Raw genomic sequence first — 17,730 nt, 5'->3', positions numbered from 1 at the left:
ATATCGACCCGACATCATGAAACCCGCTATTGCTGTTCCAGCGACGCTGGCGCTCATCGTCTATGCGTCGGCCAAGCGGTCGCTGACCCCCTTGGGTCTCGTGGCCGCGTCAGTGACGGCGTTTGCGCACGCATATCACCCGTGGAATCTGCCCTTTGCGCTTCTCGTGGCATTTTTCCTGGCCGGAAGTCGCGTTACAAAGGTACGATTGGCGGCGGCAACGGGAGATGCGAAACGAGGGGCTAACGATCTTCGCAGATTAAAAAGGATGTCAAGGCCAAGCTCACGCTCAGCGCAGCTGGTGCATCGGCTGGCGAGGGCCCCAGAACCCACGTCCAAGGTACGACAAGCCACTTCTCTACAGGGGGGAGGGGATGAGGAGGGCTTTACGGCTACAAATGCAGATGCTAACAACCAGCAGTATTCGCCAATTCGCTCGTCGCCTCCATCTTGTCGATTCTACACGCGCGTCAGCTCCGCCAGCGCGCCGCCGCCTACGCCGACCCCAGCGCCGCGAACCCTTCCGGCTCCATGTGCTACTCGTACCCCGGCGACCTGCTCATCGTGGGCATCATTGCCAACTACGCGGCCGTGGCCGCCGACACGTTCAGCTCGGAGCTGGGCATCCTCTCGTCGGCGCAGCCGCGGCTCATCACCACCCTGGGCCTGCGCAAGGTGCCGCCCGGCACCAACGGCGGCGTGACGCTGCTGGGGCTCGGCGCGGGCCTCTTTGGCGCGCTGCTCATGGTGACGGTGGGATTCTTGTTCCTGCCGACGTGCACGCCGGCGACGGCGGCGACGCTAGGCGGGGGCACGCCGTGGACGCTCGCGGACCGCCGCGTCTTCATGGGGTTCCTGCTCGCTTGCGGCTTCATGGGCACGGTGCTGGACAGCGTGCTCGGCGCGCTGCTGCAGCGCTCCGTCAGGGACGTCCGCTCGGGCAAGATTGTGGAGGGGGATGGCGGCACGCGCGCCATGGTGCATGCGACGACGACGACGACGACGGCGGCTGCAAGCGAACAAAAGACGACGGGCGAGCAGGAGCCGCTGCCGTCGTCGCCGACCAAGGGCCATTTCCCATCGCGGGTGGTTGAGAGTGGGCTCGATCTCCTGGATAACAATGACGTCAACTTTTTAACGGCCGTGACGATTAGCGTGGGTGCCATGTACTTGGCGAGCTGGCACTGGGGCGTCCGGGTGGAGGATTTGACGAAGCTATGATGAGAGAGGACTTGTGGGCGTGTGTCGCATGGCAGTATTGGTTATAAAACCGGGAATTATGAAGGCACGATGACAGCAGACTGCTAGGGTCTGTGACGGCTGGTGACGTAGAATATTGCATCTCGTGCGCCGCTGCACATAGGGTGATAGGGTTGTTACCCGACGAGGATCGTCCGTTACAGATCAGCATGATTATAGGCAAAAAGTTACGGCACAAAAATTGCAATGCAATGCAAGACGACGCATCGGAACGCTGCATCGGTTGGACCATTTGCGCGGATCACATGTGCCCCCCCCTAGCCGGCTATAGGGTGTTCCCAGTGTGTGTGTCGCAAAGCTGCTCGCGACGTCGGTCCGGGGCAATGGACCACTAAAGCCAGGCACCAAGCTATTCTGACAGGATAGCCGAGAGAGCTACAGTGTGTGGGGAGTGGTGTGTGGCTTCTTCTACTGAGTAGAGGAAGATAACGAATAGCCTTGATTTCATTGGATCGGTTGCGATTTCCTCGAAGACGCGGCGTGGTTTTGAACGGTCTGGGTGAGCATTGCTCCGTTTACGGAGGCGCACATGTGCCAGTCGCCAGCCAGTGGCCTGGGCCAGGCGGGCAGGGTCTACTTGCAGTGCAGTGGATCGTGGAATCGGAGGGCGGGGGGTCTATTGTTTAGCAAGCGTGGGGAGAATAAGTCTGGGCCGACGACAGCCCGGGGAAGGGGAAGAGACGAGAGCAAAGCCCGATATAGGGCCGGCGGATTGTCGTGGACAAATGAGCGGTAGGATAATTACGGAGGGAAGCGTAACACGAAACTCGGAGAAGAGCTTTGGCGACAAAGCAATTAGAGAGAGTGAATAAATGGGACGAAAATAGGAGGGAGGGAAGGGGGGGCGTGTGCAGAAGAAGAGAGATAAGAGTCGCGTACTGGTGTTGGTACTGGTGAGGTAAAGCTGGGGAGGCTTTTTGTGGGTGAGATATGGCGATGATGATGGGCTGGCTGGCTGGCTGGCTGGCAATTGGGTTGGAAATGCCGCTGCGGCATGTGGCTCGCCTCGTCTCGCTGCTGCTTCGGGGTTTGCCAGTGCAGACAACTATCCGTCCAACGCAGCTGGGGTAAATTTAGCGTCAATCAATTTGATGCATGTGCCCTCTCACCGGCCCCCAACTACCTGTACTTGACGATTCGTTTGCCATCGTCGAAGTTCTCGCCGTGGCCGCGCCCAACAAGTTTGTTTTCGACACACACTGCTATTTTCGATGCACATGCCAGTTGCCAGCAAACTAAAAGGAAGAAAATTGGCTCGGGATTAATCGAAACCTTGACGAGGAAAGGCTGCGTCCGAGGCATTTTGGTTTTGAATTTTTGGCTAGCAAAAGAAGGTTGATGCGAGGCGGACGGGCCAATCGGAGGACAGCGATAACGTCTCTCGCGCAGAGCCGCCATGATTGGGCAGAGCAGAGCCTCGCGGGGTCCGTGTGGGGCACTTTACCACACAGTTGCAGTTGCACAGGTACAAGGTGAGGTACTTTGAAGAAACAGTGAGCTTATTCTTCGCTGCTAACTTGTTAGTTGGGAAAAGAAAGGCATCAAATCACACGCCACGATTTTCCCGCCTGTTGACCCCAGACTTGGGAAAGACCAAGCTTTTTTTTTGTTCCGATCCTCCTTTGCATTTCGGGCCAACGCGGGCGAGCAGCAGGCCCAAACGGCTTCGGTTTGACATGTGCCAGGCGGTGCATCGCTCGCTTCACGAACTGCAGGCGATGGGATCAAATAAGTGAGACGTTGGACAATTAAATGGTAACTGCGTCAAGCTTAATCAATGTGTACAGTTGAACCCAAACAATCATGCCGTGTCTTTTGACACGTACGTTGCACGAGTTTGCGGCGTCACTCATCACTGTACTTGTAGGTGCGCTGTCCCGGCAATGTATCAGTGACCATGGTGCTTGGCTCTCTGGATATTCCTGACTTTTGCTACACAACCGAGGGTTGAAAAGGACGCCGGGCTGGTAGTGCAAGTAGACGATACCCGAACTCAACACGATCCCCAAAAGGGGGCGTGCGAGGAACAAAGAGGACCGAGCTGTCGTGCGACCACAACGCGTACACAGCATGGCTGCGCAGAAAAGACGTTGGGGTTGCTTTCATTCGCTTGCCGGCTCCCGCCAATCCCTCCATCTGCAATAAGCTACAGGCGGTCAGCAATCGTGTTAAGCATGAGGATGCTTAATTGCAGTGCTGCTCCAATTGCAGCTCCCTGCGTATGTTGTAGTATATTGGATGGTGCTTCCTTCCCGAAACACCCGAGACAGACACAAAAAGAAAAGCAAGATTGACTTCATGTTGAAGACTGTCTGATGGCATCATCAGAAACTTGACTTACAAAGTTGTCGTTGAGATGTCTGGCAACGGCCCCCACCAGGCTCTGGCTCTGTCTGCAGTACTCCGTAGAGGGATTTACATTTACAGCGCACTTGTAGCGCACGGCGCGCCACGCTGTACCTCAGGTACCTAGTGACCGCTGTAGCCACGATGTGACTTGCGCCTCTGTGGGTTTGGGCTCAGGCAATCGCAGCGCCATGTTCAATTATATCCCTCAATGCAGCTGACGGCAATACTTGCACTTGAAAATTGCACTTGGCAAATATGATAGTTTAATCAAATTTCCAATATCTCGTGCAGCACATCCTGCAAAGCACCGACGGGTACTCGCGCGTTTCCATTTGTCACCTGAGTGGGCTTTTCTTTTCCTGGGCTGCCTGATTTCGTTCTAGAAGGCCGGCTTAGCATCGAGGACAGACAGAGTGCAGCTCCGCAAGTATCCGGCAGAAGCCCTTCAGCGCGCCGATGCAAGAAGAGTCACTGTAAAGCCGGACTCGGCAGCCCCGTCTACGGGGAGCCAAGGACCCTGTGAGTCGTGACACAGGGGGCTGGGATAGTGGCGCGCCCCTCCTCCAGCCCACCACGTCTGGGCCTTTTTCTGCTCGTGTGAGAAGACGACACGAGCCCTGTAAATGCCCTGTAACTAATCTGTAGCGGAAACCCCTAAAATCGCCGTTGGCAGGGCTTGGTCAGGTTTTGCTGCTGCGCCGTACCGACAAGTCCAAAATATCACAAGCACAGCCCTGGAAGAAGTAGTCCTTCTGTCTTGGCTCACGAGGCCGACCTCGTACCGTGACGTCGAAGACAAAGACAAGGCATGAATAGGCGGAACACGGGCTCTTTTTATATCCGCCTTTTGCCTTACTGACAAGATCTCCTTGGTAATGAGCACATCTTGAATGGTCCTCCTCGTGCGATACCGACACACACAACACATTCCTTATCGCGCGTTCCGTACTTTTGCACACGCCCCCCCCCCCCCTCAAGTAGATTTCGCCATTGGCTCGACTAGGCAACTATTTGAAGTGACTAGAAAAAACAAGGGCGCGGCGAGTGGTCCCCTGGACGTAACAACAATTCGGCGTTCCGTCCTCTCTGTACGGAGTACGGCCGGCCCTGTTGTACCCGGGTACCGATGGGCCGGCGCCCGCGCACATGGTACTCGTCGTCGGTACCTCGCCTTGTACCCCGCGCTGGCCCGGGGAACTGTGTGCCTGATGACCTGTGCCTGTGTTTCTGGAGGGGGCCTTGCCGATAACGAAAAGGCCTGGCTTTGGTGCTTTTCGGGGCCTGCGTTCTCTAGCGCGGTGAGCCCGGCCAGCCGAGAACTGAGGATTGGCTGGGGGATGGGTGACGGGGGGGGGGGTGCAGGTACCTGGCCGCCTGTGAGTCGGTACCTCGGACCGCTGGACGAAAGCTTGGCTGGGGACCTGTCCTACAGCGCTGGCTGCCCCTGTAATCACGAGCTCGCGACAATGATTCAGAGGCTCACTCCCCCTGCCCCCACCAGCCCACCGACCCCTCCAAAAGCAGTTGCTCCAGGGAAGCAGAAATAAGGGGAAAACGAAGAATAGAAGAACAGAAGGAAAACGAATAAAACAGGGAAGACGAGAAGAAAAGCGAGGATGAGAACAGCAAAAGATGTTTGATAGACGAAAAAAAAGTACAACAAGACACTCAGAATCGTCCTTGAGTCTGTTAGCTACACTGACAATCGCCATCTTCTTGCCACCCCCCCTCCACACCCCACAGCGACGCCCCGCGAGCCGCCACAGCTGCACCACAGAGAGTTCCTTATCTTTGGTGGGCTGGGTTGGTTTCGATCGCCGCGCGCACTCAATAATTTCATCCTGTCCTTCCTTCCAACAGGATAAAACCCTCCACCCGCCCGCGTTCCCATCCCCAGATTATTCTTCCTTTGATATTATTCTATTTATCGCTTTGATACCCTCGTGGTAGAATTCTACATTTTATTTCTTGTTTGCATCACATACACACCACACACACAACACAGACCGCCATCATGGTATGCCTGCCCTCCATCAGCAAACAAGCCGCCACGCGCGTCGATCTCTGCCAGAGACCGGCTACGCACGACCAAGAATCGCTGAACCAGGTGCTAATAATTTCACAGTCGAACCGATATGCTTTCATCTCCAAAACGGAGACTGTACGTACCGCCCGAGACGATTCCACATGCTGCCACGAAACCCCCAATACTGACTCATCCCAGCTCAACAAATACCTGAAGCTCGACCAGAAGGGCCAGGTCATCGCCGAGTACGTCTGGATAGACTCGACCGGTGAAACTCGCTCCAAGTCCCGAGTAAGTTGTTTCCTCGATGTATCTGCCACAATCGCAACAAATGCAACGGTTGCAGTGCCCGATTTGTCCCGGATGCAGCAATTGGCGCTAGTGCGCCTTTGTCATGCGAGCAGTCGTGTGGGTGCACTGGTGTTTTGCAGGGTGGATGGTGGGCTGGCCTAGCCACAGCTGCCACACTGCCAAGGGCTCCTCTATGGCCTCAGCCACGACCAGAATAGACCCTGCCCCCCCGCCCAACCGGAGCCGCAGCACACACATTCACTCTCTGCGGCCCCGCACCAAGGCGCCCCCAAGATAAGTCCAGGCATTAGCCAGGCTTATCGGCGTCATGGCTACGACATGCCCCAAAATTGCACGCCTTGCTTTGGGATGCTCCTCTCGCTTCGGCGCAACGGAGACCGTCATCGCGACGCCATCACTGCAACTCTATCCGTTCCACCACACCATGCAGCCAAGTTTTTCTTACAAAAATGGCCCGCTAACCAATGTCGTCATCTTTAGACTCTGAAAGAGGTCGAAGGCGGCTACAAGCCCGAAGATCTCCCCGTTTGGAACTTTGACGGCTCCTCCACCAACCAGGCCCCCGGCGAGAACTCGGACGTCTACCTCCGTCCCTGCGCCGTCTACCCGGATCCCTTCCGTGGCAGCCCCAACATCATTGTTCTCGCCGAGTGCTGGAACCCCGATGGCACCCCCAACAAGTTCAACTACCGCCACGAGTGCGCCAAGGTGATGGAGGCCTACGCCGAGCACGAGCCCTGGTTCGGTCTCGAGCAGGAGTACACCATGCTCGACCTCGACGACCGTCCTTTCGGCTGGCCCGTCGGCGGTTTCCCCGCGCCCCAGGGTCCTTACTACTGCGGTGTCGGCGCCTCCAAGGTCGTTATGCGCGATATTGTCGAGGCTCACTACAAGGCCTGCCTCTACGCCGGCCTTCTCATCTCCGGCACCAACGCCGAGGTCATGCCCGCCCAGTGGGAGTTCCAGGTCGGCCCCTGCGAGGGCATTTCCATGGGTGATCAGCTCTGGATCTCGCGCTTCTTCCTCTCCCGCGTCGCCGAAGACTTTGGCGTCAAGGTCTCCCTGCACCCCAAGCCCATCAAGGGTGCCTGGAACGGCGCCGGCATGCACACCAACGTCTCCACCAAGGAGATGCGTATCGAGGGTGGCATGGCTCACATCGAGACGGCCCTCAAGAACCTCGAGCCCCACCACGAGGAGTGCATTAAGGAGTACGGCGAGGACAACGAGCAGCGCCTCACCGGCGGCTACGAGACGGGCTCCATCGAGCAGTTCACCTACGGTGTCGCCAACCGTGGCTGCTCCATCCGCATCCCCCGCGAAACTGCCGCCAAGGGCTTTGGCTACTTTGAGGACCGTCGTCCCGCTTCCAACGCCGACCCTTACCGTGTGACCAAGATTCTCATGACTTCGATTTTCGGCAAGCTGTAAGCGCGCCCGGAATGACATTTAATGAGACAAAAGAACAACAAACTTGTAATCACACCCCATCAGACCGACTGTATTATTATATAGTCACTGATCCTTTTTCCCTTTGTCAAACAAACTTCATAATTGGTCTTTGCTTCCTTCATGGCGTGGTTTTTGGAAGATCGTATGATCTTGAATAGGCGTTTCATAAATTCGGTTATAAGGAATTTTGCAGATGCTCGCGCTGCGAGCCAAATTTTTATAGATTAGCGTTACTACTTGGAATGCAATACTGGGCAACTTGACGTGCCGCTGATGATCTTGCGACTTTTTCTCGTTTTCCCCAAGTGTCCCTAGATTAAATGCCACTCTTATTGTCGCTATCGTGACGCGGAAATGCCAGATAAACAAAACAGGCAGCGTGGATCTTGCTCTGGACACATTCACCACTCGCGAACAATGGCACGTTGTAATCGAAAAGCTGTAGTCTAATGATATGTCAACAGAAAAAAGAACAGCCGAATTCTTCCCGCATTTCGTGATCTTGGCTGTCGGTCGCCAATCTTGAGTTTGTCTCGGTCTACCCCGGCAAGACACTCGCCCGTTCAACGAGACCCGAGTGATCGGGTCATCTCAACGTTGCAGTCGATCAAACCACGTTTTGATCTTCTTTTCGCTTATCAGTCAATCAATCTAACATGTCGGCATCTGATTTGCTTTATGCCAGGTACACCGGACACCCCTCCTCCCTCGGGACCTTATCTCGTCCGGGAACAGCCGCGTGAGGAGAAGGGAGGGGGGGCGTGTCTAGATGGAGATATGCCACCTGGGGGAGATAGCGACTGCATACTTATCAGGATGACCGGTACCAAAGTAGCATCACGTGAAAGGATCGGAAGCAAAAGAGCTGGTGACCATCTTGCAATGGTGAGAGCGTTGAATTATGTTGTTGAAGATGGTGTGAGATGACCGTTCGTTCTTGGCCACGGACTGTGCCGATTGGATCCCAGTAGAGCAAAGACTGCCGAACGTGAGATACGGTATGGGTATTACTATTGTTCGGCCCCATGCTGAATACACGATGTATTTTCTCGCTTCTTTCTGGCGCCAAGGTACTTTGGCTGAAGGAGGCCTGAGCTCTTGCCTCGTTGTTCAATGACAAGGAATACGCCAACATTATCGCGATACCTTTATTCAATCGAGCATTTTATCCCCGTTAATAACTCATGCTATTCTACATCTCCGAGCCGCAAAGCAGCTTGCGATCCGTGCGGCGGCCCCCATCACCCGCGAGAGACTCGTTGCCGGCTTCTTTGCGGGTTTCTTTGATGTGTCCTTTCTTCCGCTTCATATTCCGCAACCGGCACGGCCATTGTCCTCACATTCAATAAAAGACGACTCGCTATCACCGGTTACGCTCAGTCATGTCCTTTCATCTTCAAGTGCCGTCAAATACGCCTTTGTCCCTTTGGACAGAGGCAACGACATTGTGTGCACAAGGTTCGTAAACATGGGCATCCCATAGTTTGGGTATATAAGGATCGAGATCCATCCATTCACCTCGTTTCACACATCTACCTCGACAACAGCTACTATATACTAAGTACTCTCTCATCGCCATCACCCAAACTCACTGACCTCAACATGTGCCAGATAGTTACTAAGAAGTTTCTCTGCCCCTGCCTAGCAGGTCACTGCTCTTCTAAACAACGCGGCGTCATCGAAATACATAACGAGAAATGCCATATTACGGATGGCGTGGAATTTCCACACCTTCCGTGTCGCCGCCAACTACGCTTGGGTCTCAAGGTGGCAGATCTCAATTGCGACATCACTATAGGTCTGCCACACATCGTGTGGGAGGTCGCTGCCGTTCGCTGCGCACGATGCCTAGCAGATTGTATCCGACCACCGCGAGAGCTAACTTGGTGCCAACCGTGGAAAGAGAAGAGCTAGAGACGTAGAGTCCACGGCCAAAGACGGTGATCCTACGTAGGTCTTGCAATTTTCTCGTTTATCAGTTTCTGCAGCCGCAATCGATTGAGGATCCTTTCCCGGTTATGCTAAGGCATCTTGGGTCAACAGTTCAATAATGGTATTTATGTTTATTTGAATGAGAGCATCAGTCACTAGAAAACGATAAATTTTTAATACCATCGTAAATGCTACCAATATAAGGAACAAGATAAACTGTTTTTTTCCCTAGATTGCATATAACTTCTTTTAGAGATTCAGTAAATGAACCACCTTTGGGCGGCCGTCTGTTGCAGAAGCGAGCCGGTTCACCGGAGGCTCCGCTTAGACGAAGCCCATTGACACAATACGTCGCAGCAATTTCTTTTCTCACGAAACTTGATGAATAATGGCTCACGTCGATTGATCTCAGACAGGGCACAGAATCTTCATGACATTTGATTTGCGCTTGGCTAATGGCTGCCACCTCTCCGAGATATCCCTCCTTCGACGACCGATACAAGACGCTGGCAAACCATAGCATACAAGAAGCAGGCTCTGCAATCAATGGACTCATTAGCCAATGTTCTGCGGTACTAGCTCTACCAATATGGGATTCATACCAGCGGGGAGCCCTTCGGGTGCGATCGCGAGGCAGCTCGCCCCTGCTCAGGCAAAGGAGCAGGTCTGGGTCGCGGTTCGTAATCATCTCGCTCAAGGCGGCGGTGTTGGAGGCGGTGTTGTTGCCGGCGGAAGAGGTCGAGGTGTTTGTGGCGCTACTGACAGCTCCAGAAGACGAGGCCGCAGCGGTAGAAGACGCAGTGCCAGTGGACGATTTGGCGCCGGCGGAGGAGGAGGTGGTGCCGCTTCCACTGCCGGTAGCAGTGGTCTTGGTGTGGTTGTCGGGCATGTTGAGGCTCGGTGGCAGGTAGTTGGGCTCGTATGGGCGACGTCTCTGGGGTTTACTACCAGCGATGGCGTCCCGTTTCGTGTCGGAAGACGACTTCATCCCACTTATGTAGCCTGGAGCTTGGGGAAGACGGAGGCATCCGCTGGGCGAAGCGGAGCAATCACCACGGTCTGGTGATGATGAGGCGAGCTCTCTGGTAGGTTGTTGATACACTCTTGGTACTGATGGCGTACTTCATACCTCGGAGGGTTGATAATCTTTGACCATGTAGTGGTGTACGTGCTCAGCTGATCTCAAAACCGTCTACCCAATGTTGAGCCTGATGCATGAGCTAGACCTCAACAGTAACTGCCGTTGGTATATATCAAAAGTGTTCTTGATGATCTGCACCGAAGACAGTACAGCTCGCTTCCTAAGTGGGAGATCTTTGTTCTTAGAGGGGGGGCGGAACACGCCTTGCCAACGTCACGACGAGGTTGGTTCGTGTGGGCGGCAACTATCCCGCGTCCTATGCAGATCATGCTACCTGTGACATCTCATCATACATGTCTCAGTAGTGACGCAGAGATAAGAAAAAGAAGAATATGCAGCCGCAAAACGACCCCGTGATCAATTGGGTTCCCAGGTCGGGCATGGGCACCTTGGTGTGCGGTTACACGGACCGGCCCGTGGCGTGGGCCTCTCCTGTCATCTGTTTACGATGTGGAATACAGCCCTAAATCACAGAGCAAAGCATATTTGAGGCTGCAATGATTTGCCTCGCAAGAATATCTTGAGACATTCTACAAAACACGTCGGTGCTACTGATTCGAGCTTGGCTACGTGACACACTCACTGTATGTACGTTGGCGCAGAGGCCTAGGGAAGACGAAAGACGGTGCCTTCGGAGTATTTTGCAAAAGGTCTGGACCAAGTTTGGTCATTGAGTATGGCGTACTTGTTGATTTCCAGGAGGTTGCATTAGTACAAGGTCATTGTGACTGACTGAATAGCAAGGCAGAGCACCGGGCACCTACACCTTCTTTGCCATCGTAGGCGCAAACAGGTAAACTCTTCTTCGGCATCAGCAGGAACCGCCCCGCTCCATTGAAGAAAAGTTTCTGCTTTGAATGGTCCTTACCGTTCGATTTCTCTGCCGCTTACTGCTGCTCGGAACACCACTGTAGCCGCCCAGGCGACGCACGGCTGTTGTGATGCAAGTACTTTGGCTAAGGTTCGGCTGCTTGAAGGCGAAAAAAAAAAAATTTGAAGCGTCATCCGAGACGTTGCCGGCGAGATATGGCTCTACGTGAGCCTGATTAAGCATCACTACGATTTAGTTCTGGGGGAACCCGTGTTCGAGACAGCTACAAGGGATTATTGAGCTGAGAGAGGAACAGGCTTGTGTAGAATCGCTATGTCGCGCAATTTCCCAGTACTTTCCACTTTTAGTTCCCTTCTATACTGTTTTGCGGCGCCTGAAATGTAGTAATGTGAATCTTTAGTCGAGATTCTTAGAGGCAAATACCCATCATGCATCCAGTGCTTCACAATATCCGGCACCTACGTGCCCGCCGACAGGATATTGTTGCACGAAAGAGCTGCCGTTTCAGACCTATCTTTCCTCCATTCAGCCGGATTTGTATTTTTGTATTTCCTGGCCATTGTCCTGCGACTTCCAATGAATCACTGCGCCTTAGCCTCAGCCGCGCTGTGTCACTATGTCAAAGAGCACATGTTTTTCTTTTAGACGTTACGCAGACATAAAGGGAGACTGGTTGATATCCGCCGTGGGCCGCTATTGGGCGCACTATGCAGGGAATAATCATGAAATACAGACCAAGAAAGCATCACGTACTCAGTACCGGAGTTTTGTGTCTCGTCCAGCGTGCATGATGCAGTGAATCAGTACTCTGGCGCACGAGTTTTCCGTATTGATACTAATGTTGATCAGTTCTCTGTTCTAGAAAAGTATAAGATGCTCAGAATTCCGCCTCTTTACATTTAGAAAGGTCACACCCATCTCTCAGATGTCACCTGTGATTCACAAAACTGGTGCAGTCTACGAAATCTCAGAACACTCCACCAATTATCAGAACACTGCTTCCTCATGTGTGAATTTGAGGTTTGGGCAATATATTGCCTCTGCATGGATAGAAAGTGCAAGCTCAAGGTTGCCGAGCTGGGCGAGACTTATGACACCCACGCCGGGCATATCGAACAAGTCACGACAGTCTTCCGCACCTGGAAACCGGCGTGCCTGGGCATGTTTACCAACAACGATCCTGATCGTCTGTTTGTGCAATGGAGCATGGACCCAGACAATGCCAACAGCAAACAGGACTGCAAGAATGCGCGCTATGTCATCCCAGACAAGTCTCCGCAAGTCTTTGATAGGTGTTGCGAGAGGTGCAAAGTCCTTTGCGAATGGGAAGGATCTCCTGTGCCAAGCGTTGCCGGCAGTGGTGCGGGAGCTTAGGATTTCAAGCGCTCTACTTAGATAGATTTGCTTTACGAATAAGTATCGATGCTAATTCTTTGTTCAGTCAGAAAGTAATGTTTTCAGAATACAATCATTTGCGGCGAACTACCATAAACAAAAACAAACATCACTTACCTGGTATTGGGACTTTGTGCCTCGTTCATGGTGCGACATTCAGTGCCTTTGTGCTCCGGCACAAGGGGTTTATCAGCAGTATTGATACTGATCGGGTCTCTCTTCAAAAGTATAAAAGGTTCAGCATTCGGCCTCGTTGGACCAGGAAAGAAGATCATTTACCTCTCAGACTCTACTGGGACTGACAGAAATAATACAATCTACAGAATCTCAGAACACTCCACAAAACTTCAGAACACTCTACCAAACCTCAGAACGCTCTACCAAATCCCAGAACACTCCATCAATATGTGTGTGTTTGAGCTCTGCGTGGAACGATGCCTCTGCAAAGACCGCAAGTGCAAGCTCAAGGTCACTGAACTAGGTGAAAATGAGAATACCTACCGAGGACATATCGTGAAGGTAATAACATGCTTCCGCAAGGGTCCGACGTGCATGGGCATGTTTACCAACACCAGCCATGACCGTCCCTCGTGAGATTGGGCACAATGAGGGAAGAAAATGGCAACAGCAAACAGGACTGCAAGAATGCCTCCTACGTCTTCCCATACAAGAAACGACCGAGAATCTCTGCCAAGGTTTGCGTGGCGTGTCTATTGGTTTGCGACTGGAAGGGAAATAACCCAAGCAAAGCTAGCCGTAGTAACGGCGCTGAGGAACCCAAGAGCTTTAATTAGATGGTTTCCCCCCTCCTCGACTATATATTAATGCTTACTATCTTTTTGGTCAGAAAGTCACATTTTCAAAATTTAATCATGTTGCGGTGACTTTGGTCCGGTGATGTTGGCTGGATCTCTGTTTCCCAATGACGCAGATTTTCCCACGATTAATGAGTGTCGAGGCGTCCTTGAAATGGATGGGTCCAATCCCTTGTCTGCAGTACATCGTGCGAGAGGCCGCGTCATTTTATTACTACACGGAGTGCACGATGCTGCTGGGCCGCTCGCTGTAAGCGTGCGATGCCTGAAACTGGATCCTGCGATTCCGCGGGCAGTGAGACCTAGCATCAAAGTCCCCTCGAGACCAACCGTTGTTAGTCCAATTTTTTCCGACCATGGCATCCCGCTGGAGATGCCCGGACAAGCCACGGCGCAATTCGCTGCAGTAGCCTAAACCCAAATGCAAATAGAGCGGGATTGTGCGTGCCAAAATAGAAGTAGTCTTCTCACCGTGCGAGCGCTGTTCCCATGTCAGACAAGTCAAACCCTCCATGCCCAATTAGATGCGAGGGGGAGATCAGGATAAAAGGCACAGCATACACAGCCAACGGGAAATGACGCGGCCTAGGCAGCACCCATTCTTCCTCGTGGCTCCGGGATTCGCAAATCGACCCTCACCTGCAGGATGATGCAGCGCGCGCTGCGCTACCCATCTCAGGGACGGCTCTATCGTTCAATTTTGCCCCTTTGTCTAGCGGCAGCGGACCCTTTGAAGCTGATGGTGCCCGCTAGTCGGAAAGGAAGAAGGGGTGGCTTTCGACGGGATGGGAGGAGAGTGTAGATTGATAAACCTGATCGGGCCAATGGCTGCGCTCTCTCGCGCGCGCGCTCCCAGAGCGGCCAGGTGAGGCTGACATGATGTGAGGTCGGAGTTGAGCCCCTTGGGAGTTGGCAGGGGTTTCCCCTTGGCAGCACAGGGCCGGGATTCGCGCGATCCAAATAAACGAGAGCCTTGCTGTGTCGTGGCTAGGCAAGGCTGTGTCGTGGCTGGGCGAAAGTGAACAACATAAAAAGAAAAGTGCAAAAAGTCGGAAATTATAATGCACTGCCTTCACCATCATGTGTTGAGGCTTCATAGGTTGGTGGTGGCTTCGCTTCAATGCAACTGTGGCTGTCCACGGGCGGGCGCTTCCAGCACACCAGAAAGTTCGTTAATAACCCCTGCGCACGAGAGAACACTCTTCTGGAAATGTGTAGATCGGTGGAGAGCAGACTAAGCGCCTACGCCGGCCGTAAGGTGTCGCCGAAAGAGTCTCTGCCAGTAACTACTCCGTTGAAGGATCAAAATCAGCATGCAGGGGTTGTGCTGTCTGATTATTAGGCACTCCTTTACGGCTTTACCGTGGGCAGTTTTGCACAGACTGAAGTTCAAACCCGGACTTTTAGTCAAGTAATGGAATCGCCGCTCTTTTTCATCCTTTTTTGGCGCCGGAGCTGGGCACCAAGACAAGCCCCCGGCCGGTGGTCCCCATCCCCGGTGCTAGATGCTAAGTTGGGCAACTCGGCCGGGAGGGCGACAAGCCTTGCCATGCTGTAGTTTCCCCCCCAGTATTGATGCCCTTTCTCTCAGAAGGCAGTCCCACACCGTAGCCATTTGATCAGTCAATCAGCCTGGCCACCGAAACTCCGCTGGCCAAAGAGAGCCAGAAACGTAGCCTCCAGTGCCGAGGTTTGGTTCCACAACTCCGCTGTCGCAAGAAAGAAGGCTTTGTACAAACAATATCAACGCCACGGTTGCTTGGTAATGATATAATTAAAAAAAACATGTCCGCAATGTCCGTGTCTGTGAGTGTTGGGAGGCCGTAGGATCCAAGATACAAGAATTTTCGTCACATTTATAGCTGAGTAAGATGTATACGGAGATGGTTAGACAGAGCGGTACCGAATGGCTGTTGATGACGTTGGAACTCTATCGCCTGCATATTTTTCGTCTCCCCTAGTGGAGGAGGGACGGCGAGGACGACGCGGCGCCCTGGGGTTACAAGAGCGGGCGAAACAAACCGGGGGAGTGGCCAACGCGGGTCATTGTAGACACACCTCATCGATCCCGGTCCCGTTTCCGCCAAAAAAAAGTGTCTGCCGGCCTCGCAAAGTGCTGGTTTCTGTAGCAGCTTGGCCTTTTGGTGGGCGCGCCACCATCAAGCAACGCTATTTATCACGGCGTATGGGGAGGGGGGTAGGTCGAATCTGGATGTTGCGCCCGCTCAATACAAAGCCCAAATGTCGTAGTCATATATAATCTGGCTCCCGCCGCTACGCCTCCAAGAGGATACGATCTCAATCCAGTCTCTTTTGCATTTCAACCCACAACGCCATCCACTTACTCTCGACCTCTCACCTCAACCTCCAAACACAATAGACATCTACACAATGCCTGTAGACAACCTCCAAGTCGTGCTCGCTGAGCGCCCCAAGGGTGACATTATCCCCGGCCAAACCTTTCACCAGAAGGTGACGCCCGCTCCTACGGAAGCCGACCTCGCAGACGGCGATGTCCTCGTCGAAGTCCTCTATCTGTCGCTGGACCCCGCTATGCGTGGCTGGCTCAATGGTGAGTTTTCTTCTTCTCTGATTCTGCGTCTCCTCGCAGGCACCACAGCCCAAACTAGAAAACTAACACACGATTCCAGACGAGCGCTCATACCTGCCCCCCGTGCAAATCGGCGCCGTGATGCGCGCTACCGGGGCCTGCCGCGTCATCGCCTCCAAGAACCCCGAGGTCAAGGTCGGCGAGCTCGTCAGCGGCCTGCCCGGCTGGCAGCAGTACGCGGTCCTCAAGGCGGGCTGGTACGAGCCGCAGGCCAACTTCCCGCACCTCAAGGACCCCAAGAACATCATCGCCATGTTCGGCCTGACGGGCATGACGGCCTGGGTCGGCATGACGCAGATTGGCGACCCCAAGCCCGGTGAGCTCGTCGTCGTCTCGGGCGCCGCCGGCGCGACCGGCAGCGTCGCCGGCCAGATCGCCAAGGCGCGCGGCGCCCGCGTCATCGGCATCGCCGGCGGCGACGACAAGTGCAAGTGGCTGGTCGACGAGCTCGGCTTCGACCAGGCGCTCAACTACAAGGACCCCGCGTTCAAGCAGCAGTTTCTCGACGCGACCAAGGATCACATCGACGTCTACTTTGACAATGGTGAGTTTCTGCAGCCAAGCCCGGAGAGAAAAGGCATGATGCTAACGTGAGACCCAGTCGGCGGCGAGATCCTCGAGCTCTCGCTGCGCCAGGCCAAGGAGCACGCGCGCTTCGTCATGTGCGGCGCCATCAGCCAGTACAACGCGACGCAGCCCGTCGGCCCGCGCAACATCACGCGCGTCATCCAGATGCGCATCAAGATGCAGGGCTTCATCGTCTTTGACCACAAGGCGCAGTACGCCGAGGCGCGCGCCGACCTCGCCAGGCTGCTCGACGAGGGCAAGCTCAAGACGAGCATCCACCTGCTCAAGGGCGGCCTCAAGGTCGCCGAGCAAGGGCTGGTCGACCTCTACAAGGGCGTCAACACGGGCAAGCTGATTGTCGAGCTCAAGAACGCCGACGAGAGCCCGGCCAAGCTGTGAGATGGGTCGGGGAGAAGATGAAAAATTGTATGCATATAGATAATACCCGATGGAGTCTAGGGTTGGATGGGCTCTTTTATGACATGACCAATGAATAAGTTTCGTTTTTCGTTGATTGAAGAGTCATTGATTGATCCTTGTCTCGTGGCTTGCGACGAGCAACAAATGGCGCATCATCTCCCGTTGCAAGCCGACACTATGAGGACACCATGATGCAGCAATAGAGGAGGAGGATGCCGCCTTGTATCGATATATTGATCAAGCTCGACATCGCCACCCGCGTCATCTGCATCTCATCAATAAACACCATTAAACATTTCCACCAATACAAAAGAATTCGTAGCTGAACAGCAATAGGGCTGATCATCTTCAGCTGGTGGAAACGGTTGAGTGGATCACCCCCCAAACCAAAAAGGGTAAATGAAATTATCTCATTGCAGTTTTTTATCAGATTTGCCCAGTGATAAATTGCGATATTTCGCTCCATCATCGACTCTCTTCCGTCTTGCTCAGATCTCTTGCCAGTGTGCAGCTCTATGCAAGGCGCGGCGCGTGGACGATCGCGGGCTTGTAGTTCGGGCACTCTGGTGTATACGATCCATACGAGCCGAGCGCCTTTGCGGCTGAACGCTGACCACC

At 53.8% G+C, this 17,730-nt stretch overlaps 7 protein-coding genes across 7 annotated transcripts; 5 read left to right on the top strand and 2 right to left on the bottom strand.

The window, feature by feature from the left end:
• Positions 1–16: 16 nt before the first annotated feature.
• LMH87_004015 (uncharacterized protein) lies at positions 17–1,221 on the top strand (the record flags this gene model as incomplete). The annotated part of the gene is made up of 3 exons (XM_056195171.1): positions 17–202; positions 259–340; positions 422–1,221. The coding sequence occupies 3 exons, from the start codon at positions 17–19 to the stop codon at positions 1,219–1,221; spliced, it is 1,068 nt and encodes a 355-aa protein (XP_056048827.1).
• A 1,435-nt stretch (positions 1,222–2,656) lies between these two features.
• LMH87_004014 (uncharacterized protein) lies at positions 2,657–3,051 on the top strand (the record flags this gene model as incomplete). Its single annotated transcript, XM_056195170.1, has 3 exons — positions 2,657–2,732; positions 2,785–2,992; positions 3,048–3,051. The coding sequence occupies 3 exons, from the start codon at positions 2,657–2,659 to the stop codon at positions 3,049–3,051; spliced, it is 288 nt and encodes a 95-aa protein (XP_056048826.1).
• A 2,572-nt stretch (positions 3,052–5,623) lies between these two features.
• Positions 5,624–7,378, top strand: LMH87_004013 (uncharacterized protein; the record flags this gene model as incomplete). Its single annotated transcript, XM_056195169.1, has 4 exons — positions 5,624–5,626; positions 5,735–5,770; positions 5,834–5,926; positions 6,428–7,378. The coding sequence occupies 4 exons, from the start codon at positions 5,624–5,626 to the stop codon at positions 7,376–7,378; spliced, it is 1,083 nt and encodes a 360-aa protein (XP_056048825.1).
• A 2,361-nt stretch (positions 7,379–9,739) lies between these two features.
• On the bottom strand, positions 9,740–10,319 carry LMH87_004012 (uncharacterized protein; the record flags this gene model as incomplete). The annotated part of the gene is made up of 2 exons (XM_056195168.1): positions 9,740–9,815; positions 9,934–10,319. The coding sequence occupies 2 exons, from the start codon at positions 10,317–10,319 to the stop codon at positions 9,740–9,742; spliced, it is 462 nt and encodes a 153-aa protein (XP_056048824.1).
• Positions 10,320–12,348: 2,029 nt separating this feature from the next.
• On the top strand, positions 12,349–13,293 carry LMH87_004011 (uncharacterized protein; the record flags this gene model as incomplete). The annotated part of the gene is made up of 2 exons (XM_056195167.1): positions 12,349–12,608; positions 13,023–13,293. 2 exons carry the CDS (start codon positions 12,349–12,351, stop codon positions 13,291–13,293), a joined length of 531 nt encoding a protein of 176 aa, XP_056048823.1.
• A 435-nt stretch (positions 13,294–13,728) lies between these two features.
• On the bottom strand, positions 13,729–14,392 carry LMH87_004010 (uncharacterized protein; the record flags this gene model as incomplete). The annotated part of the gene is made up of 4 exons (XM_056195166.1): positions 13,729–13,832; positions 13,986–13,995; positions 14,154–14,180; positions 14,327–14,392. The coding sequence occupies 4 exons, from the start codon at positions 14,390–14,392 to the stop codon at positions 13,729–13,731; spliced, it is 207 nt and encodes a 68-aa protein (XP_056048822.1).
• A 1,513-nt stretch (positions 14,393–15,905) lies between these two features.
• On the top strand, positions 15,906–17,091 carry LMH87_004009 (uncharacterized protein; the record flags this gene model as incomplete). The annotated part of the gene is made up of 3 exons (XM_056195165.1): positions 15,906–16,086; positions 16,166–16,669; positions 16,727–17,091. 3 exons carry the CDS (start codon positions 15,906–15,908, stop codon positions 17,089–17,091), a joined length of 1,050 nt encoding a protein of 349 aa, XP_056048821.1.
• Positions 17,092–17,730: the final 639 nt, after the last annotated feature.

This window comes from Akanthomyces muscarius, chromosome 2, assembly GCF_028009165.1.
Source record: "Akanthomyces muscarius strain Ve6 chromosome 2, whole genome shotgun sequence".
Classification (NCBI taxonomy): domain Eukaryota; kingdom Fungi; phylum Ascomycota; class Sordariomycetes; order Hypocreales; family Cordycipitaceae; genus Akanthomyces; species Akanthomyces muscarius.
Note: the sequence above shows the minus strand (reverse complement) of the source record. Positions and strands in the feature narration are given on the sequence as shown.